The sequence below is a fragment of the Hippopotamus amphibius genome, chromosome 17 (genome assembly GCF_030028045.1).
Source record: "Hippopotamus amphibius kiboko isolate mHipAmp2 chromosome 17, mHipAmp2.hap2, whole genome shotgun sequence".
Taxonomy (NCBI): Eukaryota; Metazoa; Chordata; class Mammalia; order Artiodactyla; family Hippopotamidae; genus Hippopotamus; species Hippopotamus amphibius.
Window position 1 is genome coordinate 1,134,744 of NC_080202.1, and position 26,830 is coordinate 1,161,573.

The window sequence follows — 26,830 nt, forward strand, 5'->3', positions numbered from 1 at the left end:
CCCGCCCCGCCGCGCCCGCGCCTGGCGCCCGCGCCTCAGCACCGGCGGGGCCGCGCGGCGCATCCTGCGGGCGGCAGCGGCGGCGGCGGCGGTGGCGGGAGGCCGGGCGCAAGATGATGAAGTTTCGGTTCCGCAGGCAGGGCGCCGACCCGCAGCGCGAGAAGCTCAAGCAGGAGCTCTTCGCCTTCCACAAGGTGCGGCGGCGGGCCGGGGGCGGGGGCCGGGCCGGAGCCACGTCGGGCCGGGCCGGGCCGGGCCGGGCCGCCCCGCGCTGCCCCGCGCTGCCCGAGCCGCGCGCCGGCCCCTCCGCCGCCGCGCTGCGCTCCCCTGCCCGGTCCCCGCGCCCGGACCCCGCCGGCCTCGCCCCGCGGGCCTCCCCGCCTCCGCGCGCCCCCGGGCGGCTCGCAGCTCCCGCGCCGGCTCCGCTCTCTGGCTCTCTCTCTCGGGGACCCCGCGGCGCCCGAGCGCCGGCCGCGGGCCCGGTGTGTCCTGCTTTCGCGCCCGGGCCGGCGGGGAGGGGTGCGGAGTGGAGGCAGATGTTGGGGGGTGGGGCTGGGAAATCCCTTCCCGGTTTCTCCCCTCCCTTCCCCCACCGCCCGGGGCTCCGGCTTGCGCTGCGCCCGGCCCCGCCGGGGGCTCCAGGGGGCACGCCGGGCCGGGTACCCGACTGCGCTTCGAATCGCGGGGCCTCAGTTTCCCTTGCCGTGAAATGGAGCCACTGCCCTCTTTGCTGTGGGCTCTGTCCCGGGGGCAGCCGAGCCGAGGCGGAGGTGGGGGCGGAGGGCTGCCCCTTCCTTTCTTCCCTGGGTAGGACGGAGGGGCCGCGGGAAGGGGGCTGCCCTCAGCCCCGCCTCCCCTGCGCTGCTGTGCGGTTGAGAGAGGCCCCCGCCTGCCCCTTGCTAACTGCCCCCAGGGGTGTCACTTCTGGCCCCAGTTTTACACCCAGGCCCTCTGATCGCGCGGCCTCTCGCTTGGGGGTTAGCGTCGTGGTGCACACACACGGGTGAGAAAACTGAGGTTCGGAGGGCTGACGACCCCCGCCCAGAGTCAGTGAGCTGCGGCACTTGGTCTTCGCCTCCTCTTGTCAGTGGGATTTGACTTCAGCCTTGAGGGCCAGGGGCTTTTGGAGGGGCTGCTGTGGTCCTGAGCTGGCTGCCAAGAGACTCCTATCCAGTAGGAAGCTCTGGGGCGGCTGGTCCTGCAGTGACTGAGGCCGGGTTGTCTTTCTGGGCAGGTGGGGTTTTCCAGGTGGCGGTAGAGGGTGCCGGGACCCTCAGACTTGGTGGTCAAGGGGCCCAGAGGGAGGCTGGGGCCCAGGGACTCCGAGGTGGCCCCCTTCCTGTGCTGAGTGGCTGGGGGTGAGCCCCCTCGAGCTGAGAGGACAGTGGTGGTGGCGCAGGCAGCGTGCTCAGGTGTCACTTCCTCAGCCAGGGAGTTGGGGTGTGAAGTGGGGGCCTGAGACAGGTGGAGGGGAGGCTTGCTCCCCCCGGCTGGCCCCCGGTGGCAGAAGCTGGTCTCCCTGCTGAGGAGGGTGAGGCCACGTTCTGCGTGGGCAGCAGCGGTAGGAGGGGGTGGTCTTGGGCGAGGGTCACTAGAGAGGCAGGTAGGTGATCATGAGAAAATAGCCCCCAGATTCCCGAGTGGCCGCGGGTGGTGGTCAGGGGTGAGTATGGACTTTGGACTCCGTCTTGGGTCCAAACCCCAGCACTGCCCACAAGTTGCCTGTGGCGTGTCCAGGGTATGTCTGTTTAACCAGTACCGCCTCGGGGGGCTGAAGTACTAGCTGGGGAGACTGAGAAGCTGGAACGAGGTGTGCGGCCTGCGGCGGTGTGGATGGTACGCGCGACGTTAGGCCGGTGAGGGTGTGGAGGGACGGCTGCAGAGCCGGCGTGTTCAGGGGTCTCTGCGCAGTTGTGTCCTGAGCCGTGGGAAGGAGCCCACTGTGGGGAGTGCTGGCTGAAGCTCGCTCCAGGTAGAGGGCCGTAGGTGCAACGGTCCTGAGGCAGGAGCCTGCCTAGTAGATTGGAGGAGAGCAGAAGGCCATCAGGTGAGCCAGGGGGCCGATGGGAGGAGGAGAACAGAAGGCCAGATGGCGAGGACTTGGCTTTGCCTTTGGAACCAGCTGGGAGACCCGGAGGGTCCTGAGCAGAGAGCTGGCCGCCAGACACGGCCGGGTCCAGCGTGTGCACGGTGGTGCCCGTGCTCCCCACCCCCAGCCCGGTCACGTGGGCTGTGCTGTCCTCAGGTGGGCTCATCAGTGCCCAGATGGAAAGCTGAGGCTTGACCGTGCTGTGACTCGCCCAAGGCCAAGCAGCTGCTCAGAGGGCTCGGTCCCTGCCCGGATGGGCTGAGGCCAGAGGGAGGCTGGGGCCACAGGCCTGGGCTTCCTTATAGAACTGTGTCTTGCTGACGCAGTGGTCAGGAGGTTCCGGTACCCACGTGTGGTGTCCCACCTTGGTATTGGGGGCTGGGGGCCCAGGGGTGCAGGCTTCCCAGGGAGGGCCCCCAACCAGGCCTCGGGGTCGACTAGGGGCTCCTTGGGTAGGTGGGCAGGTTAGGGGGAGCCAGGGCCGGTCTTGCCAGGAGCAGGTGACCTGGTGGGAGCCGTTGCATTGACCCCCCCAGGGCACAAGCCTCCTGCCCAGCACCCCCACCAGGCCCGGGGTGGGAATCACGTCTCCCACTTTCCAGGCGGGAACCCACGTCTGGGAGGTGCGTGACGCCTTCCGGGACTGGGCCGGAAACCCCCTCTCTGGGCCCGTGTCTCCCTGTCTCTGGGCTGGGAGTGCGGACAGCCCTGGCCGGGGGGTGGGAGGGCTGGGTGAAGAGCCTCTGCCTAGCTGACCTTGGGTGTCGGCCTCTGAGCGCCTCAGAGCCTGTGTGGGGGGTGCCTGGGACCGCCCTGCACCTCCGTCGCCTGGGGGAGTGGGGTGCAGAGCGGGGCGGCCGGGGCGGGCTCTAGCGGGGCCAGGGGCTCAGGCCCTTCCTCGTGCCGCAAGCGCGCCGCCACGGGTCGTACGTAGCTGAGGCTGCTGCGGCAGGGAGCGCGGGTGCGGGGCAGGGGCAGAGCCTGGAGGCCGCCGTGGGGTGGGCCCGGGTGGGCGGGCCGTGCCTGAGCCAGCGCCCCCCCCGCCCCCCGCAGACCGTGGAGCATGGCTTCCCCAACCAGCCCAGCGCCCTGGCCTTCGACCCTGAGCTTCGCGTCATGGCCATCGGCACCCGGTCTGGGGCCGTCAAGATGTATCCTTTGCGGGCGGCGGCCTCCGGGGCCCGTCCGCGTCCTGGCTGCAGCTCCCCGGGTGCTGGGCTCCCGCGCCGGGCCCCGCCTGCCAGGCCACGGGAGCTCCCGGACCCTGGTGGAGGTCGGTGCAGCCACTGCCCTGAGACGCCTCCTCACAGGGACGACGGGGCTCTGCTGGCAGTGGCCACAGCTGCCCCTCGCCGCGTTTCAGCCAGCCAGTTACCTCGGCGATGCGGCCGTCGTCCCAGCAACGGTGGCTGGGGAGGTGGGCCCGGCCGGCTGCACGCGGTCCCCAGCAAGGGTGGTGGGTGGGCCAGGGTCGCAGCCGCCTGGCCCTGGTGACCGGGCGCGCGCACGTGTGTCCAGCCGAGGGGCCGGGGGCCGTGCCAGGCTCAGCGTGGTGAGCACAGCGTGGCCCCCACCTGGACGCTGGCGCCGCACAATGGGCCTGTGAGCCGCACAAAGGGGCATTTTCCTGTGCGTGCTGTGCGTGGCGGGGAGGCGGGCAGCTGGACGCCTGCTTCCCGCCGTGGAGAATCCCGCCCCTGCTGCGCGGGTGAGCCCCTCAGGTGGGGGACCCCGGTGCAGGGCCTGCTGGCCGCTGCCTGGGGGGGCCGGGTCTCCCCACCCTGGGGCCGCGGGGGCACTGGCCGGGCAGGTTGTGAGTTTGCTGACTCCGGGGAGAGGGGCTGGACCTGGGTGTCCCCTCCTCTCCCCTGGGTCCCTGAGGCCCGATGGGGCGGGGAGGGGACGGTGCCCTGGCTCCCTGCCCAGGGCTCCCACCTGTCGCGGGGCCGTCCTGCCCTGGCGTGCCGTGGCCCTGCAGCCCCTTCCTCGCTGTCACGGTGGTGGCTCTGCTGGAGACGTGCTCTTTCTCTCGCACCAGCTCCTTGAGCTCACAGAGGACAGGCAGGCGCACAGCCTCAGAGGCGGACGATCCCCCCGCCCCCCCAGCTCCGGCCTGAGTCCTGGGCTGGGAAACTGAGGCTGGCCGCAGGGACCGCCCCGTCCCCCCTGTCTGGCCGCATCTCCTTGGCGACCCTGGTTCCCGCCCAGTGCTCCCGCCCCGTCTTTTGTCCCCTCGGCTGTGTTCTCCCGGCTCCTGCAGGGAATCCCAACTCCAGCTCCAGGCAACGGCTCCAGCCTTGTCTCTGGGCAACGTCACTGACCCCTGCCTACTCCTCCCTCCTGGGGCCCCTCGGCCTGCCCGTCCAGTGCGGAGCCTGGAGTTGCGGGGACTCTGGTGCTCACGCCGGGCACTTGAAGCAAGTCCCCCGACCTCTCCAAGCCTCCGTGGCCTGTCCCCTCGCGGTGGGGGCTGCCGCTGCCCCAGGAGGAGGTGGGGGGTCCTGGCCCACAGCTGGCGTTAGCCTGTGGCTGTGGGAGAGGTAGCCCGGACTCTCCTCTGCCCCTGGCTTACCAGGCCTGGCCTGGCGTCTCCGCCTGTGATGCTGACGTGCGGGGCTGGCTTTTGTGCACACAGGCCCGTGAGGCTGATGCAGGGCCGTGAGCCGGGCTGGGCCGCAGGTGCTGGGGCTGCTTTTATTCTTACGTGCCCAGCGTCATTCCCGCAAGGTGGGCGTGGGAGTCCCCGGCCCGTTTTACAGATGAGGACGTGAAGGTCGCGCAGCAGCGCTGACCTGCGGGACCGCGTGGGCCTGCGTGCTGAGCACGGGAGTGTCTTGGGGGTGCAGGGCGGTGCTTCCCCTGGGGGGGACCCCCGGACCTGGGCAGGCTCCTGGGCAGGCAGGCCCGTCGCATAGGCCCTTCAGAGTGGTCCTGAGGAGGGGAGGGGTGGGCATCCCGTCTTGGTTTCCCGGCCTGGGCCCGCTCTCCGCCCTTGACCCCTCACCCTCAGCTACGGTGCCCCCGGCGTGGAGTTCACGGGCCTGCACCGAGACGCGGCCACCGTCACCCAGATGCACTTCCTGCCTGGCCAGGTGAGCCTCAGCCCGCCGCCGGCCCCCGTGAACCCCGTGCCCCCCGCCCCGCCGCAGGCCGGCTCAGTCCTGGTCGGGCTCGTCCGCCAGGGCCGCCTCCTGACCCTGCTGGACGACAGCAGCCTCCACCTGTGGGAGGTCGTGCACCACGGTGGCCGTGCCCGCCTGGAGGAGGCCCTCAGCTTCCAGCCGCCGGGTCGGCCGGGCTTTGACGGTGCCAGGTACGGGGACTGGGCTGCTGGACGTGGCGGGAGCCTGCGAAGGTGCAGGGTGGGGCGCTGGGGTGGGGAGCCAGGGCGCCTCGGGCAAGCCTGGGCCCCAGAGAGATGTGCTCCGTGGGCTTCGTGGGTGTCGGGTGGGGGTCCCGGCTGAGTCCGAGGGGAGCAGGGGCCCCGGGAGACACGGGACGGGAGAGATGTCCCAGAGCCTGGTGAGTGGCACGGTGCCCCTGCAGCGAGTGGGGTCCAGGGCAGGAGCTGGAACCAGCGTAGGTCCCCCAGGTCGAGTCGGGGTGGGTGGAAGGGCAGGTCGGGGCAAGGAGAGTCCTGCTGGGTTGCAGGGTGCTGGCTGGGTGCCCTTGGGCCCCTGGGGAGACAGCCAGCCCTCGTTGAAATGCCCAGAGCGGGTGAGTCCTTCAGGTCGCGAGGTGCCCGTCCAGCTCAGTGAGAGGCTTGTCCTGCTTGGGCTTGGACTGGGTCTAGGTGACCCCCTACGTCCAGCCCTCACGCAGGAGAGATTCCTGGGGTCTCGCAGCTTCTGCAGGGGAGTGGACCAGGGCCCTCCTGCAGAGTCAGGGAGACACCTTTGGGCTGGGGGCGGGGCACGGGGGCCGTGTGTCCTCGAGCTCCTGGTCGCAGCCCAGGTGGGGCCTGCTTCCTGCCCTCGCCTCTCGGTGGCTGGGAGGAGCGCGGGGTCCCAGCTCCAGGACGTGGGGCCCTGTTTTCATCCCTCCCCCGCCGACAGCCCGATGAACACCCGAGCGAGCTAATTACTGTGCCCGTCGCCACACTACGGCCTTCCCGGCGCCAGCCCGCTCGCTAGGTGAGCGGGGCCCAGCCCCTCCACGCCCTCACCCCTGCCCTCGGCCCCCACAGCGGCCCGCCCAGCCTCAGCCGCATCACCGTGGTGCTGCTGGTGGCCGCCGGTGACGTGGCAGCCCTGGGCACCGAGGCCGGGAGCGTCTTCTTCCTGGATGTTCCCACCCTGACGCTGCTCGAACAGCAGACCCTTGGCCCGGACGAAGTTCTGCGAAGGTGAGGTGCCTCCCGGCTTCCCCGCACCCCTCCGCCGGGCACCCCCTCCGTCGGGCACCCTCCCTGCTGGACGTGCTGCCGCCAGCTCACGCCCTCCGCCCCCGCAGTGTGCCCGAGGACTGCCGGTGTGGGAAGGCGCTGGGCCCCGTGGAGTCGCTGCAGGGACACCCGCGGGACCCCAGCAAGATCCTCATCGGCTACAGCCGCGGCCTGCTGGTCATCTGGAACCAGGCCGCGTGGTGCGCCGACCGCGTCTTCCTGGGGAGCCAGGTGCGTGGGGGAGGCTGGCGGCTGCGCTGGGGCCTCAGCTCAGGGCCGCTGCGCTCACTGCCGTCCCCCCCGCCTCGCAGCAGCTGGAGAGCGTGTGCTGGGAGCGCAGCGGCCACAGGCTGGTCAGCTCGCACAGCGACGGCAGCTACGCCGTCTGGGCCGTAGATGCTGGCGACTCCCCGACGGCGCAGCCCGCCGTGGCCGCCACGCCCTACGGTGAGTGCTGGGGAGGGCTGCGCAGGGCTGGCCGTGACCCTGCCTCAGACTGGCCTTGGTGGGAGGCTTCGGGGGGACGTGTGGACGGCGACGGGGCCGAGCCGGCGCTGCAAAGGCGAGACCCCGGGGGCTGTCGGGCAGCGTGCCTTCCCGCCCGGGAGGTGGGGGGACGGAGGCGCCGTGAGAAGCGCGACCTGGGGTCCCTGGGCGCCCGGCACGTGAGCCTGACGCGGCCCTGTGCCCGCAGGCCCCTTCCCCTGCAAAGCCATCAGCAAGATCCTGTGGCGGAGCTGTGCGTCCGGGTAGGTGGGCGCCGGGCCGCGGGGTGGGGGTGCTCGCCCGGAGGCCGCGGGTCCCACGGCGCCTCACACGGCCCCCCCGCCCGAGCAGCGCGCCCTTCGTGATCTTCAGCGGCGGCCTGCCCCGCGCCAGCTGCGGCGACCGGCACTGCGTGAGCGTGCTGCAGGCCGAGACCCTGGTGGCGCTGGACTTCACCTCCCGCGTCGTGGACTTCTTCACGGTGCACAGCGCGCGGCCCGAGGACGGTGCGTACCTGCCCTCCCGCCCCGCCCGCGCCCCCGTGTCCGCGCTCACCCGCCCCGTCCCGCAGAGTTCGACGAGCCCCAGGCGCTGGCCGTGCTGCTCGAGGAGGAGCTGGTGGTGCTGGACCTGCAGGCGCCCGGCTGGCCGGCTGTGCCCGCCCCGTACCTGGCGCCCCTGCACTCGTCCGCCATCACCTGCTCCGCCCACGTGGCCAGTGTCCCCGCCAGGCTGTGGGCCCGCATCGTGAGCGCCGGCGAGCATCAGAGCCCCCAGCCGGCCTCCAGCGCCTCGGTGTGTGCCCGGGGAGGGCGGGCGCTGCGGGCAGGGCCTCAGGTGGGGGTGTGGCAGGTGCGCCTGGGGAGCGCGCGGGGACTCCGTGCCACCGGGGCTGCAGGAGGAGAGGCGTCCTGACCTCCGCCTCCGCCTGTGTCTCCGCCTCAGCGCTGGCCCATCACCGGAGGCCGGAACCTGGCTCAGGAGCCGTCCCAGCGAGGCCTGCTGCTGACCGGGTAGGCGGTCGCGCGTCCCCGGCTCGGCCCGGTGGGGACGGGGGTGCGCGCGCACGCGTGTGGGCCGGCAGGGCGTGGAGCGGCCCGCGCGGGTGCAGGAGGGCCGTCCCGGGCCTGGTGAGCGCCGAGCCGCCTGCTGACTCAGGCCCAACCCCTGGTGGGACCGGGTCGTCCCCTTTTCTGCAGGGCGCACTGGGGTGAGGCCTCCCCAGACTCTGGGTGAAAGCCCGGCCCTCCTTTTTGCCTGAAACTGGGTTCCACCCACTCAGCCTGCCCTGGGACCGGAAAATCTGGGCTGGCCCCTGCTGAGCTGCCCAGGGCAGGTGCCGGAGAGCCTGGCCTGGGCCTGGCGGGCACTGACGTGCCCGGTGACTCAGGCCCCGACTTCCTGCCCAGCCCCTGCCGTCTGCCTGTGCTGGGACCCTCGGGCCTCTGACTCCAGTGTCCCCTCCCCTTGCGAGCGCCTGACCTGGCTCTCAGGGCCTCTGGAGGGTCCCAGCCAGCCCCGTGGACGCGCTTACCTTTTCACGCCCTGGCTCTGGGCTCCCGCCACCGCCCAGGGGCCCCTGACCTGGGCGCTGCAGCCGTGTCCTGAGGCTTCACCTGCTTCGTCTGCTCCTCCCCCCTTGCGCTCCCTGCTTCCTCCCGCCTCCCCAGGCTTGCTGCTCCTGCTCCAGCGGGTCCCTCTGCCCTGTGACTGCATCTCTGGTCACCTTTTCTGGAGACCCCCTGGGGGCAGAAGCCCTGCCGTCCTCTGCTCCCTGACCCCCAGCCTCCTGCTCCTCACTTCCGGTGCCTGTTTCCACGCCTCCTCACCCTCTTTGCGGGGAAGGGCCCGGGTGTCGCGGCCCGGCAAACGGCGGGTGCTCCGTGCGTTTGCCCCGTACGGCTGGGGCCGCCTGTTTGCTGTGTGCAGGAGTCCGTCACCTGGGGCCCAGCGCGTGGTCGCTGGCTGAGTGGAGGGGGCGGGGGGGGGGGGACCTGGGACCTGACGCCACCCTCCCTGCAGCCACGAGGACGGCACTGTGCGGTTCTGGGACGCGTCCGGTGTGGCCCTGCGGCCGCTTTACAAGCTGAGCACGGCCGGCCTCTTCCAGACGGACTGCGAGCACGCGGACGGCCTGGCCCAGGCTGCCGAGGACGACTGGCCGCCCTTCCGCAAGGTGGGCCCCTCCCCCGCCCCGGGGCGCCTGGCCCGCCCCGCCCTGTGTCACCGGTGCTTCCACCCCCGCAGGTGGGCTGCTTCGACCCCTACAGCGACGACCCACGGCTGGGCGTGCAGAAGGTGGCGCTCTGCAAGTACACGGCCCAGATGGTGGTGGCCGGCACTGCGGGCCAGGTGGGGCAGAGGCCTCCCCGGGGCTGCGGGTCTCGGGGGCTTTCTGGAGGATCTGGTGGGGAGGGAGAAGGACCAGCCCGGCAAGAGCCCGGAGGGTGGGAACGGGGCTGCAGGCGGGCGGGGTGGGAGCACAGGTGTCAGATGAGCCCCGGGAGGGCGGGGCTGGCGGGCCCTGGTCCGCACTGTGTGGTTCCGTGAGAGCCCTGGTATGCAGTAGGCGTCCGGTAAGTGCTTATTCAGAGGCCGCACTGGAGACAATTCTGGGACCCCCCCCCCCCCCCCCCCGCAGAGACGTGGCAGTCTCGGGCGGGGCTCGGCGGCCCCATCTTCTGTGTGGCCCGCCAGCCCTCCCATCCCCCCAGGTGCTGGTGCTGGAGTTAAGCGATGAGCCGGCCGAGCAGGCGGTGGGCGTGGCCAGCGTGGACCTCCTCCAGGACCGCGAGGGCTTCACGTGGAAGGGCCACGAGCGCCTGAGCCCGCGCACGGGGCTGCTGCCCTGGCCGGCCGGCTTCCAGCCCCGCGCGCTGGTCCAGTGCCTGCCGCCAGCCGCGGTCACCGCCGTCACGCTCCACGCCGAGTGGGGCTTGGTGGCCTTCGGCACGAGTCACGGCTTCGGCCTCTTTGACTACGTGCGCAGGAGCCCCGTGCTGGCCAGGTGCGCGCTCCCCTGCGGCACTGGTGGGGGCACGTCCGAGCCTCGCGGGAGGCCTGGCGTGGGGAGGTTGGGCCCCCGCCGCTGGGCTCGCGGGCGGCCTGGGGGCTCGGGCTTCCCTGACGCCCGGCGCCTGCACCCCCAGGTGCACCCTGCACCCCAATGACTCCCTGGCCATGGAGGGGCCGCTGTCCCGCGTGAAGTCGCTGAAGAAGTCTCTGCGCCAGTCCTTCCGGCGCATCCGCAAAAGCCGCGTGTCGGGCAAGAAGCGCGTGCCGGCCGCCGGCAGCAAGGTGGGCTGGGGGCGGGGCGGGGCGCTGGGGGGGCGGGGCGGGGAGGCCAGGCTCCCGACCTCGTGCCCCCGCAGGTGCAGGAAGCCAACGCGCAGCTGGCGGAGCAGGCCGGCCCCCACGACGTGGAGGTGACGCCCGTGCAGCGCCGCATCGAGCCCCGCTCGGCCGACGACTCCCTCTCGGGCGTCGTGCGCTGCCTCTACTTCGCCGACACCTTCCTTCGAGACGGTGAGGCCGGCACGGGCGGGCTGGGGCGGGGGGCCGCGGGGGACGTGGCCCGGGCCCACTGGGCCACCTAGGAGATGGGGGGTGGAGCCGCACCTTCCACAAGGTCGGAAACGCTGGCCACAGGCGCCCCGGCCCCAGCAGCCCCCGGAACAGCCGGACGGAGAGGGCTGGTGAGCGGGTCGTGTGGGCCTTAGACCCGCGTGGAGAAGGGAGCCCGGGGCCCGGGGCGGCGCGGAGGCTGAGGTGCGTGTGTCGGGAGATGCCCTGGGCAGCGTGGCTGGAGCGAGGACAGGCCCAGGGGCGCGCGTGCTGGCCGCCTCTGAGGAGCTGGCTTTGACAAGCCCAGGGGCTGGAGGCCTGGCGGGTCCTGCACGGGCAGTGACGCGGTCGGGTGTACGGCCGGAGTCGCTGACCGGTTTCACCTGATGACGTGGCGTTTCAGCCCCATGCCTGCTTCCCACTGTGTGTCTCCTGGGGGATTTTCAGTGAAAGCCCACACGTGAGCAGCTCCGTGTGCGTCTGGCAGACGTAACCTACAGCCTCGGTGCCGCGGGGCGCCCGCAGTGTGGACGCTGGTTCTGGGTTTGCTGTCACACTCGGCCCACGGGCGACGACTGTTCGTCTCACACGCCTGTTCAGGCTCGGGGTTGGGTCAGCGTCCGGCGCGTCTGCCCGCGGCGTCTCACTGACGCGTCTTTCCGCCTCCATCTGGGAGGGGAGCCCCCGCTTATGGGGTGGTGTGTTTGTCGAGGTGGGTCTTCCCACTCTCTGGCCGTGGCAGCCCCAGGGTCTTGGCCTGGTTCCCGTGTCCCTGTGAGAAGCCGGCTGGGCTTCGGCAAGCGTGCCCTGGCGTTGCTGGGCTCTCCCCCCGCGCCCCCCGCCTGTGGTGGTTTCTGAGGTCACCAGTTCATCGAGGCTGCACGGCAGTGACCGCCCGGTCCACCCACACCCTGCTTTTAGCAGCTTTTCCACTAAAGGACCTTCCCCTTCCTAAGGGAGGTCCGCTGGCACCAGGGGGCAGGCTGGGTGCTGGGCATCTTGGCCCAGGTTGGGACTTGGTGTCTGGGTGCACCTGTGGGGGGGGCCCTATTCCGAGGCTGTGGCGGGACTAGTGATGGGCGTGGGGGAGTCGGGGCTCCGCGATGGGGCCGCGTCCCTGGGGTGCTGGAGTGGGCCTGAGAGGTCAGGACCCAGTTTGACATCCCTTTGGGGGTGCCCTAGAGGTCACTCTTGTGCCCACAGGAGGGCTGGTCGAGGTCACCAGGGAGGTGTGGGCAGGAGAGAACCAGTCCAGGGTCCCGGGGCGTCGGCAGGGCAGGGAAGGGGAGGCACAGACCCGCCTCACCAGCCCACCGCCCTGCAGCGGCCCACCACGGCCCCACCATGTGGGCGGGCACCAACGCGGGCTCCGTGTTCGCGTACGCGCTGGAGGTGCCGGCGGCGGCGGGCAGCGAGAAGCGGCCGCAGCGGGCAGTGGAGGCCGTGCTGGGCAAGGAGGTGCAGCTGATGCACCGCGCGCCTGTGGTGGCCGTCGCCGTGCTGGACGGGCGCGGCCGCCCGCTGCCGGAGCCCTACGAGGCCTCGCGGGACCTGGCGCAGGCGCCCGACATGCAGGGCGGCCACGCCGTGCTCATCGCCTCCGAGGAGCAGTTCAAGGTGAGCCGTCTGGGGGACCCTGGGGGCTTCCGCCTCTTGGACGCCGCGGGACCCTCGAGAGCACGTGCCCTGCCTACGCCCTGCTTGCTGAGGCCTCCCGAGAACCCCCAGCCAGCAGAGACGCGCTGGGGAGCCCCGGTGCCCCCCAGGACCTCGACCGCCCCCCGTGGGTGGCCTGGCAGGAGCCTGTGGTGTGGGGAGTGCCGGCCCCCGACCCTACCGCCCGGTGTGACTGGCTGTGCCACGGGAGCGGCCTGGGAGGTTTCCGGGTGGAGAAGCTGGGTCGAGTCAGGATGGCGGCTCGGGGCGGGTGGTGTCCGGGCAGAGGAGGTGGTGGGGCTTGAGGGGAGGGCCAGGCCGGGGTGGGGGCGCCGGGGGTGAGGACAGGCCCGGGCTCTGCTCAGTGGCCACCGCCCTCCCGTCTCCAGGTGTTCACGCTGCCCAAGGTGAGCGCCAAGACCAAGTTCAAGCTGACAGCCCACGAGGGCTGCCGTGTACGCAAGGTGGCCCTGGCCACCTTTGCCAGCGTGGCCTGTGAGGACTACTCCGAGACCTGCCTGGCCTGCCTCACCAACCTGGGGGACGCGCACGTGTTCTCGGTGCCCGGCCTGCGGCCCCAGGTGCGCTACGCCTGCATCCGCAAGGAGGACATCAGCGGCATCGCCTCGTGCGTCTTCACGCGCCACGGCCAGGGTGAGGCGGGGCCGGGGGCGGCGGGGGCAGCCAGACAGGGCTGGGGATGGGCCGCGGCCCTCACTGCGCCGTCTGCTCCCCACCCCAGGCTTCTACCTGATCTCCCCGTCGGAGTTTGAGCGCTTCTCTCTGAGCGCCCGAAACATCACCGAGCCGCTTTGCTCTCTGGACATCCGTTGGTCCCGTGATGCCACGTGTGCTAGGTGCGTGGCGGGGTAGCTCCTGGCCCCAGGGGCCTGGCACAGAGGCCGGGCTCATCCCCACCCCCAGATTCTGCAGGGAGCCGGGGGGCCCTCCCTGGTGTCACCCCCCTCTGGTCCCAGGGCTCAGGGATGGGAGGACGGGGGCCTGGCCCTCGACCCATGAGGCACCTGCCATGGTCCCCCGCTCCGCCCCCTCTCTGCAGCTTCAGGCCCCGAGAGTCGCCCAAGCTGAGCCAGGCTAACGGGACCCCGGGCATCGTCCTGGCCCCACAGAGCCGCGACGGAAGCCCTGATCCTGTCCGCAGCAAGGGAGCTGGTGAGGGGGCCAGGCCTGCCGTGCGGCAGCTCAGCCTCAGGGCAGGCCTCTGCAGGGGCCTGGGGAGGGGCGTGCTGGGTGGGGGTCCGGGCGTCGGTGCCTGGTCCACCGTGGGCTAGGCTTGGGACTGGCTGTGAAGGGGCGCTGGCAAGGGCCTGATCACTTCCTCCCTGCAGACACCCCGGAGCCGCCCGAGGCCACACTGTCACCCGTGTCCCTGGACTCGGCCACCAGTGCTGACACCACGCTGGACACGACCGGGGACGTGACAGTGGAGGACGTGAAGGACTTCCTGGGGTGAGCCGGCGGCCGGTCCAGAGGAGGGGGCTGGCCGGCTCCCAGCCTCCCTCCCCCATCCTTCAGCCAACCCCACGTCCCAGCTGGGCACGGGGACCCAGGGCAGACCCGAGACCCACTAACGCCGCCCCCTCCGCAGCTCCTCAGAAGAATCTGAGAAGAACCTGCGGAACCTGGCGGAAGACGAGGCTCGAGCCTGCGCCATCCTGATCAAATGAGGCGCTGCAGGTGCGCGGCCCTGGTCTCCCTGGTCCTCACCGCCCGGCCTCCACCCCTCGGCACCGCCCATGCCCACCCCTGCTCCCGCCCTGGTCTTGCACCTGAAGCCCTGGAGACCCCTGGAAGCGGTCCTCCCTGGCCTGCTGCCTGCCAGGGCCGTCCCGGTGGGGGCTTTGGGAGCCCACTTGGACGTGCTTCTCGTAGTTTGCTGTTAGAAATCAGGGCAGGCAGCCCGTCCGTCCACACCTCACGCGGCGGGTGTCTGCAACAAGGCCAGGCCAAACCGCTTAGCGAGGGGAGGCAGCTCGGGGCTCAGGTGGGTTTGGCCAGCCCGTTTTGCAGGTGAGATGACTCAGGCACGTGAGGCTGGGTGCTGCCTGAGGCTGCCTGGCCCTCATGCCGGTCTCAGTGCGGCCCCAGCCCAGATCTGAGGCCCTAGGGCTGCCCGGCCTCTGTGCTGCCCGCCCCGCCCCAAGCCTCTCCCTGCACGGACACGGCAGCTCCCTCTTTGTTGCCGGGGTCACCCCTGCCCCCTCCCTGGCCGTGCCCTGGCCTCAGGGATCCAGATGTGGTCAGGGCTCAGGCTGTCGCTGCAGGGCCCTTGCCCCTACCCCGGGGAGGAGACTGAGCCGTGGCACGTGTGGCCAGGTCGCCTGCGCCCTTGGGCCGTCCTGGCCTTCTGCTGATGGCTTTTCTCTTCCTCCACCAGGAAGGCCAGAACTGCCAGGCCACCCTCTGCCCTGCTCGGAGCTGGGAGCCAGGACCCGGTCCTGCATGGAGACCTGCCCCTGTGAACCCCAGGCTCCACCGGGATCTGGCCCTCGGGCGTGGGGCCCTGTCCGGAGCCTCGTGGATTCAGACCGGCCCCGCCTGTAGGCGCAGGCTCCCCAGGAAGTCAGGAGCCACAGGGGAAGGCAGCTGGGGCTCGCGGCCCACCGCCTCCCAGGCCGCACGGCCGTCCTTGCTCTCCTTGTGCAAAGAGTATTTTTCTAACACCTGTGTTGGGTGCCACAGTCATTTCTAAAACTATTTTGGTACTTGCTCCCGGGCCAGCACCTGCCCCCCGGCCTGTGCACGTGTGTGTGTGTGTGTGTGTGTGTGTGTGTGTGTGTGTGTGTGTGTGTGTGTGAGAGAGAGAGACTGAGCGCTCCACTGGGCCACCAGGACTGGGGCCGGGACAGAGGTGTGTGTGCGCGGGGGCGGGGGGGGGGTCAGGAGGGATTTCCCTGTAGATTGTACCCTGGGGCTTTTTTCTGTCATTTTGTTAAAATTAGCGATTTTAATATTAAAAATACTGATTTTTAATATTGAAAATAAAAGCATTTACTATCTCTTAAAGGACAACCACACTTGCTTTATTCCTGGCAGAAGAGGGGGTGTCGCATGTGAGCTCACGCGGGAGGAAGTCCGCTTGCCTGGACCTCCGGGGGCGCCGACAGGCCTCCCCTCCCTCTGCGCGGGGCGGGCCGGGGCGGGCCTAGGCCGGGGCCTGGCGGAAGGCGCTCCAGGCGTGGAAGCAGCGCCTGAAGGCGTGCTGCTCGTTGCCCTTGCGCACCAGGCGCAGGCGGCGCGGGCGCGCGTGCTCCTTGGAGCGCAGGTGCTGGATGTACACCTGGGGCGGGGCGGGGCGGGTGAGCGCGGCGCCTCGGCCCCTCCCCCAGGCCCCCCGGCCCCGCCCCCGCTCACCTGGCAGGCCTTCAGACTCAGCTTGATCTCCACCTGGCTCGTCTGGGTGCCCACCCACATGTAGACCTGCGGGGACAGCGGGCGAGATGGTCTCCCGGCCCCGGAGCCCCCCTCCGGCCGGCCCGGCTCCCCGGGGGCGGACAGGGCGGGCGGGCTGCCCCTCACCTCCTGGCCGTTGTCTAAGAGCATGATGTCATCGTCGGCCAGGTCATCTTGGCAGAAGTCAGAACACTTCTCAGTCACGGCAAAGTAGCCCTTCTCGTTGGAGCACCTGGGGGTCGGGTCAGGGAGAAGCTGGGGTCACGGCAGGAGGGCCAGGACGGGGGCGCTGGGGGCGGGGCGCGGGGGGGGGGGGCGCGGCCTCACCGGAAGAGCCGCGTGTGCTGCATGTACTCCGCGTCCTCGTCGTAGGGCCTCTGCGCCCCGATGCCCACCCAGAAGAAGTTCTCAGGCTCCTCGCCCTCGTTGATGACCTGGGGGAGAGGGCGGTCAGCGCGGGGCCCGCTGCCCCCGCCCCCCGCCCCCGTGCCACGCCCGCCCCCGCGCCACGCCCGCCGGGCACCTGCTTGCTGTAGGAGGCCTCGAACATGCTGTTCAGGATGTCCTCTGCCAGCTTGGCCTCGTCGGGGTCCGACGCCCGGCCCACCCACGCATACACGATGCCCTGGTTGTCCTCGCTCTCGAAGGGAACCTGCGTGCGCGGGGGCTTAGATCAGCCCTGCCCGCGCCCCACCCTGCCCCACGGTCCCAGCCACACGGGACCCCACCTTGAGGATGAAGCAGAATTCGGAGTTGAGGAGGCCGGAGTCCGTGTTGATCTGGATACACCTGGGGGAGGGGAGGGGAGGGTCAGCAAGCAGCCAGGCTGGCCACCGCCTACCGCCCACCGCGCGCTCCCCGCGGCCAGGCACCGGGTGCAGAGGGCGCTGCCGTTGGTGCGGATCTGGTACAGGCTGGGCTGCAGGGCGCCCTGGGCCGCCTTCCTCTTGCCCCGGTGGATGACGAACTTCCTCTTGAAGTGGGACAGGAACTTGGGGTTCTCCTGCTGCTGAGTCATGCGCACCACCTGGGGGCATGGACGCGTCGGGGGCAGCTCCCTGCACCCCCACCCTGCCCCTCCCCGGCTGAGCCCCAGGACCACCCCCCCAAACTGGGCTCTGGGGGCGTGACCGGCACACCTCCAGCTTTCCCGGGAAGAGGCTCTCAAACTTCTTCTGCAGGCTGAAGGTGAAGGTCAGCCAGCCCATGTTGGAGGCTTCGCGGCCCTGCCAGAAGTACACGATGCACTGGAAGTCCTCCTCGGGCTGCTTCTCCTCGGCCTCGGCCGCCGCCGCGCCTTCCTTGTCCTCGGCCCCCGCCTTCTCCTCCTCCTTCTCCTCCTCCTCATACTCCACGGGGACCCAGTACCTGCGGGGTCAGGGGGTGGTGGGCAGGGCTGAGCCCCCGGCACCGCGGAGGGCCGGGCGCGGGGCGCGGGGGGCGCGGACCTGCAGAGGAAGACGTAGCAGTCCTGCGTGTAGAAGTGGCCGAACTCCTCCTCAGGCAGCCGCGCGAACTTCCTGCCCTCGAGCACGAAGCCCTCCATGCCGTCCAGGTCCTCGTTCCACTCCTCCATCAGCTGCTCGGCCTGCGTGCGACCCCGCCCGTCAGGCGCCGTCACGCGGTGGGACCGGCCCCGCCCGCCCCAGCCCGCGCCCCAGCCCCGCGCCCCACCTCGGCCAGGGGCATGGGCGGCTGCCGCGGCAGGAAGAGCGCGGTGAGGTCGGCCTTCATCTGATCTTTCTTCTCGGCATCGCGCTTCACCTTCCCCGCGAGCCCTGGGCCCTGCAGCACGGCCTCCGCGTTGCGCGTGTAGTCCACGGTCAACACGTCGTCCCAGTTCTTGAACTTGGCCTTGAACACCTGAGAAAACACTGCTAGCGCAGGGGCTGGCGGGGGTGGGGCCTGGGCGCGGGGCGGGAGGAGCCTTGAGGGGGGCGCGGGTGACAGGGGTGTGGCCTATGCAGGGGAGTGGGGGCGGCCCCGCGCACCTGCGCCTCCGTGCCCTCCAGGCTGCGGCTGACGGTGGCGTGGCGCGGCCGGTGCAGCATCCCACACAGCTCCTGGCCCAGCTTGAGGGCGGCGGCGCGCACCAGGCGGGGGGACTTGCGGCCGAGCCAGATGAACACATCGGACCAACAGTCCAGGATGTACACGCAGCGCGTGTCCAGCAGGCTCTGCAGCTGCGGGGCCCAGATGCTGGAGGTCAAGGCCAGGGCCAGCCAGCAGGGAGGGACCCCAACCCCGCGCCCTCCTCCCCGCGCCCTCCTCCCGGCGCGTCTCACCAGCCGCATCCCAGGCATGAGCTCCACCTTGGGCCGCTTCTTATGCGCCACAGAGAGCTTGTAGTTGATCTGTGGCAGCTCCAGGTAGCCCAGGCCCAGGCCCACCTAGCAGGACCAAGGGGGGGCTTCACCAGGCGGGTCTGGGGAACATGAGCCCCACCCACACCAGCCCCTGGTTCGGGCTGGCCGCTGTGCTCAGGTCCACAGCCTGCTCCTCTCGGGACCGGCTTCGTCCCTCCGCCCCGAGGTCCTTTCCAGAAAACCCTACCCGTGGAAGGGCTGCTAAACGGGGTCCCTGTGGGTTCTCTAACGTGTCCTCTTCCCGCCCACAACACCCCTACTTCCTGTCACCTACAGAATAAAGGCCACGTCCTCAGGCCTGGCACCCACGTGCTTCTTGGCCTCCCTCTCCACTGCCTGGAACCACAGACCCGTGCTCAGGTACTTCCCGCCCAGAAGGTGGCATCCTCTCGCCACCAAAGTCCAGAAGGAGACCACAGCCGCCACAGTGGTGCAAGGCCTGCCCCCGCGGCCTGACCGCTGGTGAAGCTGGGCCAGCCCCGCGCCTCAGCTCACCTTGTACAGCTTGGGCTGGGGTGGCCAGAAGTCATCCGGCACGTGCTTCTTGATCTCGGAGGGTTCCCCGCCCAGCACCTCCCAGAAGTCCGGGGGCTCCTGGCCTGGCACCAGCAGCGAGATCTCTGCCTTCCCTTTTCGCTCATTCTTGTTGATTTTCTCCGCGAAGAGCCTGAGGCCGGGTGCAGCGCTCTAGTGAGACCCACCCCTCCTCCTCGAGGGACAGTCTCCCTTTGCACAAAACACCCGCGGACGTCGGGGCAGAGAGCAGTCCTCTCACCTGGCCTTGGTGGCGCTGCTCAGCGTGGCCTGGGCTCCCCGCCACACGTAGATGTCCAGCCCGCGGTCCAGCAGGAAAACAAACCTGGACAGGACGGGTGGGGAGGGCTGCGGCAGGCCGCGGGCGGTGCCCGAGCCCGTGCCTCTGAGCCCGCTCCAAACCCCGCCGGGCTGGACCTCCGGGCAGGCTCTGCGGGACAAGGGCTGGAAGACCCTTTCGTCTAGAACCCAGCCCTGTCCCCCGCGGGGGGGGGAGGAGGTGCAGGGTGAAGCCCCCACCTCGCGTCACGGGCTCACCTGGGGTCCAGGGAGGTCCCCTTGAGAGGCACGGGCTCCAACTTGATGTTCTTTTTTCCATACACTCGGTACATCCTGGGGCCAGAGCACGCGCGGCTCAGCGGGGGCACCAGGGGCAGAGTCACCCCAACACCCCCTCGCCAGCCTTCCCAGCTGAGCCCAGGTCTGTGCCACGACCCCCCCCCACGCCCTCACCTGGTGACGTAGTGCGTGTCCTCCACGGTGTAGAAGCCGCTGGCTGTCCCACCCTCGATGTAGGAAATGTCGTTCTCAAACACCTGCGTGGAGGGCGGGCCGTTCACTGCGCTGTCCCCCCACCCCCACCAAACACCACCTGTCAGCAGGGCTGGGGCCGTCCACAGGCGAGCCCTACGCGCGTCCACAGGCGTGAGCACACAGGTGCCAGGAGTCCACGGCCCGCGGACGCGCCTGCCCGTGCGCGGGACACAGCACACCAGGGGCTGGGACCAAGCAGGTTTCCGGGAGAGGACAGACGAGGAGAGAGCGCCCCAGATCCCGTGTGGCGCGGGTGTCCGCAGGCAACCAGCCAGCGGCGGCCCAGCGCCTGCCACCGGGCCAGCCCTCCGGACTCCAGCCCTGCCGCGGGCCCTGCCGCCTTGGTGGCCGGCGGCTGCGCGGCCCGCAGCAGCTCTTCCTCCCAGCTACACCCCCACCAGCCCGGCTTCCAGCTCCCAGACTAGCCTGGCCTCCTCATTAGCTTCGCCTGACCCAGGCCTCGCCCCCGCCCACCCAGCCTCCCAACCGGAGGCCTCCTCACTCCCCTGACCTCACCCCACCCGCCCCCGCTGCCTGCTGTAGATCTGCTGGCTCCGCGCCCCCGGCCCCGCCGCACCTGCAGGAACTCCTCGCTCTCCTCGCCCATCTCCTCGCGCACCGTGCGGCACTCGGCGCCCAGGTAGTTGCGCAGGTTGACGGCGTGGATGGCAGAGCAAGCCTTCTTGTCGAGCGTGGCCTCCCCGCCGATCCAGTAGTAGATCTCCCAGTTCAGAGAACCGCTGTCGTCCAGAAAGGTCTGCAGGCCAGGGCAGCGGCGGGCTCAGTCCCCGCCAGGCTGCAGGTGGCCACGCCCCTGCTGGGCGCCCCCCGCCCGCCCCGGGAGCACAGCTAGAGCGGGAGGCTCTGAGCCCAGACAGGCCCCCGCCCCGCCCCCACCTTGAGCACGATGTAGCAGTCAGCCTCGTAGAACCTGCCGTGGAGGGCCTCCTCCACCAGCACAGGCACGAAGTTCTCAATCTGCCAGATGGTCAGGCCAGGCAGCTGGCCCACGTCCTCCGTGAAGAACTCCGAGTAGTCGAGGCGCGGCTTCTCCAGGCCCTGGTCCCAGCGCCGCACCTTGCCCCCAGGGGCTCCAGCATCCACGCTGTCCTGGGGTCACAGGCACAGCGCTGGCTTGACTCCACCTGGGACCCGGCTCAGGGCCCCTCGCGCGCTGGGCCCGGGTCACACAGCCCTGGCCCGGCTCACCTCCTGCTTCTTGTTCTTTTCCTGGGCCACGTCCGACATGCCCTTCAGCACCTGCTTGGCCTGGTCATCCTGGGCCGAGTCCTTGCGCCTCCGCAGCCGCATCTTGCGAGCCAGGGGGTCCTTGGGCCCACTCCCTGCTGAGGGAAGGGAGGGGCACACGGCTGACCACCCCCCGCCCCTCAGGCATCCAGCCAACCAGGGGCCAACCCCACAATACCCATCCGGAGAGCAGGTCCCACCCAATTTACAGATGTGTAAGTTGAGGCCCAGAGAGACGCACCCCCGCAGCTCCCAGGCCAGACCTTCCCTTGCTCACCAGCCGCTGCCGCGGCCACCGTGGCAGGGGAGGCACCCGCCAGCCGCAGCTGGTTCTGCAGTGAGAAGTCGATGTTGTACCACTCGGCGGCGCGGTCAGCAGGCTTGGGGGGCATGACCAGGCTGGGGTTCTCCCGCACATCCAGGACCTGCCTCGTGGGGTGAGCAGAGCTGGTGTTGAGCCCGACTTCTCCCTCCCAGCCACCCCAAACCCGCTCCTCACTCTGCAACCACCAGTGCCCAAGGGCCCAGGCTCTCGTCCCGCGGCCACCCCCGTGGGCGTCAGTTGTCCTGCCCGTGGAGTGTGGCTTCACAGGCTGGTCGTGAGGCTGTTGCACGTGACGTGGACACAGGATGCGGGTCACCCCCTCCAGAAGCCCTCTGCCCAGTCTTTTCTGTCCGCACCTGTCCTGCCTCCCCCCCACCCCGCCCCCCCACCCTCTCATGCTGGCCGCCCACCCGACCTCGATCTCTGTCAGGAAGTGCACGGCCTCGGGGAGGGTCACCAGGCGGTTCTTGTTCAGGACCAGCTTCCTCAGCTTCGTGCACCTGTGAGGACACAGCCGGGCCTCAGGGGGTGACGGATGGCCTTCCAGGCCTGGGCCGGGGAGGCAGGTAGGGCCAGAGGCACTGAGCAGCCCGGCTAGTTAGAGACCACCTGGTTCGAAGGTGCCAGGAAAAGCAAGAGGGGCGGGGGCAGGCGGGCCCAGAGCGTCCTGGCAGCTAAGGGACCGGGAGGTTCTTCCCGTGGCTTCCACAGGGTGGCACCTCCCGAAGCAGCCCTCTGAGAACTCAAGACCCCTGGGTACGAACGAGAGGGCGTGAAAACACAGCTTCTGCCCTCAAATTAGCTCGGAAGCCGCCAGGGTCCCCTGTCCTCAGCGCCAGGGACCCTGCTAGCGGCCACCGCGACCTCAGGAGGGCACGGAAGCAGCTCCGTGTGCCGAGTGCAGGTGGCAGTGGAGCCCTCTGGCCTCGTCCCTGTTGGCGTCCCCCCAAAGGGTGCTCTCGGGACCCCAAACAGGGACCCGCTGGCACAGACCCGGGGTCTTTACACACAAAGCCAGCTCCACCCCCTCCCCCCACCCTGCTTGATACACGAGGGCCGCGGAGGCGGGTGCGGGCCAGGCTACGGGGCTGGGGCTTTCTGCACTGGGTCCCTCGCCCAACCTCGACCCAGCACCTGCAGAGGCTCTCGGGGATCAGCTCCAGGTTGTTGTTGGCAGCCATGAACTCCTCCAGGTTGGACAGCTTGCCGATGCCTGATGGCAGCCCGTCGAAGTCCAGCTTGTTGGAGTTGAGGTACAGCCTCTTCAGCTTGGTCAGCTTGCAGATGGCCGACTGGAGGGGCACGGACAGGGCAGGGTCAGGGGCCGGTGCCGGACAGCCTGCAGCCTCCCCACACCTCCCCGCCCGCCGGCCTCCCCGGGCCCCGACGCACGGGCAGTGAGGTCAGCTGGTTGCGGGACAGGTTCAAGGCCTCCAGGTGCACCCACTGGCCGACGCAGAGGGGCAGCTCCGGGATCTGGTTGCCGCTGAGGTTGAGGCGCTGCAGGCGGGGCAGGCTGTGCAGGCACTCGGGCACCCGCGCCAGGTCGTTGCAGGACAGGTCCACGTCTGCGCGCGGGGGGGGGGGGGTGGGGGTGGGGTCAGCAGGGGCCGCCCCTGCAGGCTCCGGGGCCCGAGGCACGCGGCAACCTCCCAGGCCGCAGGGTCCAGCCCCGTCCTCCGCGGGGACGCGAGGGGCCGCGGGGTCCCCGGGGACCGCCCACCTGCGAGGTGGCTCAGGCCCTCCAGGCTGGTGGGCAGGTTGCTCTGGGTGCGCTGCGTGTTCCTCAGGTGCAGGGTCTGCAGGGCCGTCAGGGCCGGGAGCTGCCTGCGGGCGACGCGGGGCTCAGGCGGGGCGGGGGGCGGGGCGGGACCGAGGGGCGGGGCGCGGCGGGGCGGGACCGAGGGGCGGGGGGGCGGGGCGGGACCGAGGGGCGGGGCGCGACGGGGCGGGGCGCGGCGGGGCGGGCGCGCACCGGAGCTGGGCGTGCAGCAGCGGGTTCCCGTTGAGCACGAGCGTCTGCAGGTGCACCAGGCGGCGCATCTGGGGGGGCAGGCTCTCCAGGCGGTTCTCACTGAGGTCCAGGTACAGCAGGTCGGTGAGGTTGATGAAGAGCTGGTTGGGGATGGCGTCGATGCTGCGGGCGGGGGGCCGCCGGGTCAGGACTGCGCCGCGCCCCCACCTCCGGGCGCCGCCCCCGCCGCCCGCCCGCGGCACCTGTTGTGGCTGAGGTTCAGCACCAGCATGTTCCGGGCGTTCTCCAGCTCCCGCGGGCACTCTGTCAGCTGGTTGTGGCTCAGGTCCTGGGCAGAGGGGCGAGGCCGGGGCAGAGGCGTCAGGGCCGGCCCCGCCCCTCCGGGCCTCCGCCAGGCTCGGGGGTCAGGACGGGAGCTGAGAGGGGAGCAGAGGGGGGGTTCCGGAGCAGAGGGAGACAGAGGGGCCCTGGGCGGCAGGGGCCTAGGGGAGGGACCCGACTCCACCAGCGACCTCGGGCAAGGCACTGCCCGCGGTGCGTCTCACGGTTCTCCGCCTGCGAAAACAGGATAACCACGGTCCCAGGGGCCAGGGTAGCAATTGGGCACTGAATGGTGGGGCTGGCACAACGGCCAGGTAGCGGGTAACCACTGACCAGGACAGAGAGGTCATCCAGCTGGAAGATATCATCGGGGACTCCGGAATTCTTCAGGTTGTTGGCTCGAGCCACGATGGCCTGGGGATAAACCACGAGACTCCATCACTCCTGGCTTCCACCCTCAGGAGAGGCAGAGATCCAGGAGGGACCCCTCCTCCAGAAGCCCACCAGAGGCCAAGCCTCAGTGCTCTCCCACTCTGGGCTTTGCTCATAGTCCCTCCACTTGGCAACCCCTTCCTAGCCTACCAATGAACTCCTACTCACATCTCAAAGCCCAACACAAACACGCCCCAGCGCCCACCACACAGAACCTCAGAGAACCTTTTGTGATGGAATACTACCCCTTCCTCCCAATTCCAAAGAGCTAGATAGAGATGGAGCTCTGAATCAGTTTCCAGTACAAGAGAAGATTAGACCACAGATGTATTAGTGGAACTCAAAGCAAGTTTGTTTCCTCTCCCCTTAGGGGTGAAACCTGCACACGCTTCCAAAGCGCAGGAAGTTAGTGCAGGATGGCTGAGGGGGAGGGGACAGGCTGGGGGATGGCACCATGACTGCAAGTGACAAAAGGAGTAACAGGAGCCCCTGCTGCTGCTCCCGTGGCCCCGCTGTCTGTGTGCTGCCACCCTGCTGCCCCGCGGCGGACCATCTCGGAAAGTGGAAGGGACCTCTCTAAGGTCACGCAGCTGGAAAGCGGCGGAGCTCAGATTTAAACTTGGATAGCCCGAGTCCAGGGGCTTTGCCTTTAACTTCTCAGGGCTCCACACATGGATGAGGACGGCCTTCGCTGAGGCCTGAGGGTCTGGGCTGTGAGGCTCCCTGGAGAGCAGAGGGGTGAGTGAACCACCCTGACCCACCCCCACCCCAGCTCTACCACTGCCCGGCTGTGTGACCTGCCTCTGTGGCCAAGTGTCTTCATCTGTGAACTTGGTGGAGGTCAGGATCACACGAAAAACTCTTGTGAAATAGAACGGTTCTCAGCCAGCATTGACTGCTATAGTGGTTGTTCAAAATGGATGGAGTTTGGGGTTTTTTACCATCTCCCCCAGGGGTTGCTCAAAACACGGCATTACTGCATGCTCTCCCCCTGCCACGGGGGTGGACAGAGGTGATGACCTGGCTCTCAGGCCCAGCCTCGAGTTTTGCGGCCTTGGACAGCACTCACCCGCAGTGATGGCAGGCTGGACAGCTCCCCATGAAGCGTGGTCAGGTGGTTGTGGCTCACCGACAAGTGCTCCTGCACGGACACGGGCAGCAGGCTCAGCAGGGCGGGCGGGGCATCCACGGAGCCCCTGTCTGCCACCATAGCCTTGCCCCGTCCAGGGGGCCCTTGGCCACACAGGCCCAGTCCACTGCTGCAGCTTCCCTCTCTCACAGACCCAGACTCTTCTTGCATACCTCCCGGGACGGGGTGCTCACTCCCTCTCCGCCAGTTCTGCTTATGACAGTCAACGTCCTCCTCTGTATTGTCTCTGCCCACCTGGCCAGCCCCATGCACAGGGACCCTCCCTGCCTGCCCAGGGCCCCTTACCAGCTTCTGCAGGGCGGCCAACTCCTCCGGCAGGTAGCAGAGGCCGGTGCGGTTCAGCTTCAGCCATCGTAGACTGGTCATGGCCTTGACATTCTCAGGGAAGTAGCCACCCTGGGGGGGGGTATGTCATGGTGAGGCTGGTCTGGGACAGGTACCCTTGCTGTACTGCCCTGTGGCCCCCACTGCCCACAGGAGCCTTTGGAGAGCAACAGTCACCTCTCACTAGCTGTGCGACCTCAGACAAGTCACTTTGCCACTGTCTGTCTCAATTTCCTCGCCCACAGAATAGGGCTGCTAAGGTTCTCCTGACGACAAAAGCGTCGTGAGGACCCACTAACAGTCAGGATGGCTGTTGACCTAAGATCTGTCTCTCTTGCCGGATTCCCCGCCCCAGGAAGGCTTACTCCAGGTGACAGCTCCACACCCAGCCGTGTAGTTAGATCAGCTCGATGCCTTTGCCCAGCACTGACGCCCTGCCTGTACCATTTGTTAGGGGTACCCCTCAGCCTCCGCCAAGGCCCCACCTGTGTCCCCACCCTGCCATCAGCGTGTGGCCATTAGCGGCAAGGTCCACTCCCTCCGTGTGAGGCCCCAGTGCCCCACCCAGCACAGGCACAGCCTTGGTCCTTAGTTCACTCATCCTCTCGGTCCCCACATTCAAACGCCCACCTCGGGCCCCCTGCCCCTGTGGCAGGGAGCCTGGGGCAGCACGTGCCTCAGGGCCCTTGGCAGGTGTCTCCTTCCCCCTACGGCCACATTCCCAGCTGGTGACTCAGACTCTCCCGGCCTGGAGAGCACACATGGGGACCCCAGGTGAGGATGCGGGAAAGGGGCAGAGGAAAGTGGCCACCTGTGCATGGGGTCAAGTGTGGGTAAACGCAGGAGCAAAGGGCCTGTCTCCTCCCGCCCTGGCCAGGCCGCTGGACCCTGCAGATCCAGGCTCACACCACACTGCCCCCAGCCTGAGTCTGCCCACTCCTCCACCCTGCTTCCCGGATGACCCTCTGCGAGCCAGGCCGGCTCTCAGGGCCTCCTCTCTGGTCACCGGCCCTGCCGGCCTCATTCTCGGTTCTGCAGAACCACCCTGTCCGCTCCAGCCCAATGGAGGGCTGGGCTGGCGTTCCGAGTGGCCCTGGTCGCTCAGTCCAGCAGCTCCTCAGAGGGCCTCGCACACCTGCCCCACACACTCTACAGCAACTGATCCCTGCCTCCACAGGGCTAGTTTTAAGCCCCTTCCCCGGACGGGAAGACGAAGCTCGCAGGAGGGAAGTGACTTGCCCAAGACCACACAGGATGGGGGTGGCGGGCGGGGGCAGGGCGGCGGCGGCGCGGCCGTGAGTCAGGGCCCGCTTCGGGCGTGTGACCTCACAGGGGCGGGGAGGCAGGCCTGGGGAGGCGGGAGCACCAGCCGCGCCCCGGACCCCCGGCAGGCCGGCGGCGCAGGGGGCGCAGACGCCAGGCCGGGACCCGGGGGGCTCCCCGCGCGCCCCGGCGCGGCTCCGAGGCCCCGCGCGCCCGCCCCGCCCCGCCGGCCTGGCTCTGCTGCGCGGGCGCCGGGCGGAGGCCCGGGAGGTCGGCTCCGGGCGGGGCGAGTCCCAGGCGAGCCCGTCCGCGCTCCCGGACGCGCAGGAGGCGGAGGGGCGGGCTGGGGGGACGGCCGCCGCCCGGAGGCTCACCTTGAAGTCGTTGCCGCTGAGGTCCACGCCGCGCACGAACGGCAGCACCCCGGTGGCCTCCATGGCGGCGCTCGGCGGCGGGACGGGGGGCGTGGCCGGCGGGGCGCGGGGC

The 26,830-nt window shown here is 69.8% G+C and overlaps 2 protein-coding genes across 6 annotated transcripts; one reads left to right on the forward strand and one right to left on the reverse strand.

Moving 5' to 3' along the window:
* LLGL1 (LLGL scribble cell polarity complex component 1) lies at positions 1 to 15,205 on the forward strand. Of its 4 annotated transcripts, XM_057714297.1 has the most exons (23): positions 2 to 194; positions 3,143 to 3,240; positions 5,100 to 5,181; positions 5,272 to 5,402; positions 6,276 to 6,434; positions 6,542 to 6,704; positions 6,785 to 6,920; positions 7,168 to 7,222; positions 7,311 to 7,465; positions 7,531 to 7,754; positions 7,905 to 7,972; positions 8,982 to 9,135; positions 9,207 to 9,311; positions 9,674 to 9,966; positions 10,109 to 10,256; positions 10,331 to 10,484; positions 11,848 to 12,140; positions 12,569 to 12,833; positions 12,922 to 13,036; positions 13,240 to 13,352; positions 13,529 to 13,649; positions 13,789 to 13,877; positions 14,578 to 15,205. In XM_057714297.1, the coding sequence occupies exons 1-22, from the start codon at positions 114 to 116 to the stop codon at positions 13,865 to 13,867; spliced, it is 3,192 nt and encodes a 1,063-aa protein (XP_057570280.1). In that variant the 5' UTR covers positions 2 to 113; the 3' UTR covers positions 13,868 to 13,877; positions 14,578 to 15,205. The 4 variants fall into 4 exon arrangements, with proteins under 4 accessions (XP_057570278.1, XP_057570279.1, XP_057570280.1 ...); XM_057714295.1 differs by having other exon boundaries at positions 1 to 194; positions 5,100 to 5,402; XM_057714296.1 differs by having other exon boundaries at positions 1 to 194; positions 5,100 to 5,402; positions 6,788 to 6,920.
* On the reverse strand, positions 15,204 to 26,830 carry FLII (FLII actin remodeling protein). Of its 2 annotated transcripts, none has more exons than XM_057714294.1 (30): positions 26,719 to 26,830; positions 25,043 to 25,153; positions 24,677 to 24,748; positions 23,509 to 23,589; positions 23,097 to 23,182; positions 22,855 to 23,016; positions 22,603 to 22,706; positions 22,272 to 22,447; positions 22,014 to 22,171; positions 21,295 to 21,379; positions 20,832 to 20,979; positions 20,516 to 20,649; positions 20,204 to 20,416; positions 19,884 to 20,063; positions 19,226 to 19,308; positions 19,031 to 19,105; positions 18,735 to 18,818; positions 18,455 to 18,626; positions 17,879 to 17,983; positions 17,585 to 17,776; positions 17,268 to 17,456; positions 17,042 to 17,181; positions 16,733 to 16,961; positions 16,466 to 16,620; positions 16,322 to 16,382; positions 16,117 to 16,245; positions 15,921 to 16,027; positions 15,720 to 15,825; positions 15,555 to 15,620; positions 15,204 to 15,480 (listed from the first exon to the last, which is right to left on the reverse strand). In XM_057714294.1, exons 1-30 carry the CDS (start codon positions 26,779 to 26,781, stop codon positions 15,346 to 15,348), a joined length of 3,801 nt encoding a protein of 1,266 aa, XP_057570277.1. In that variant the 5' UTR covers positions 26,782 to 26,830; the 3' UTR covers positions 15,204 to 15,345. The 2 variants fall into 2 exon arrangements, with proteins under 2 accessions (XP_057570277.1, XP_057570276.1); XM_057714293.1 differs by having other exon boundaries at positions 20,516 to 20,652.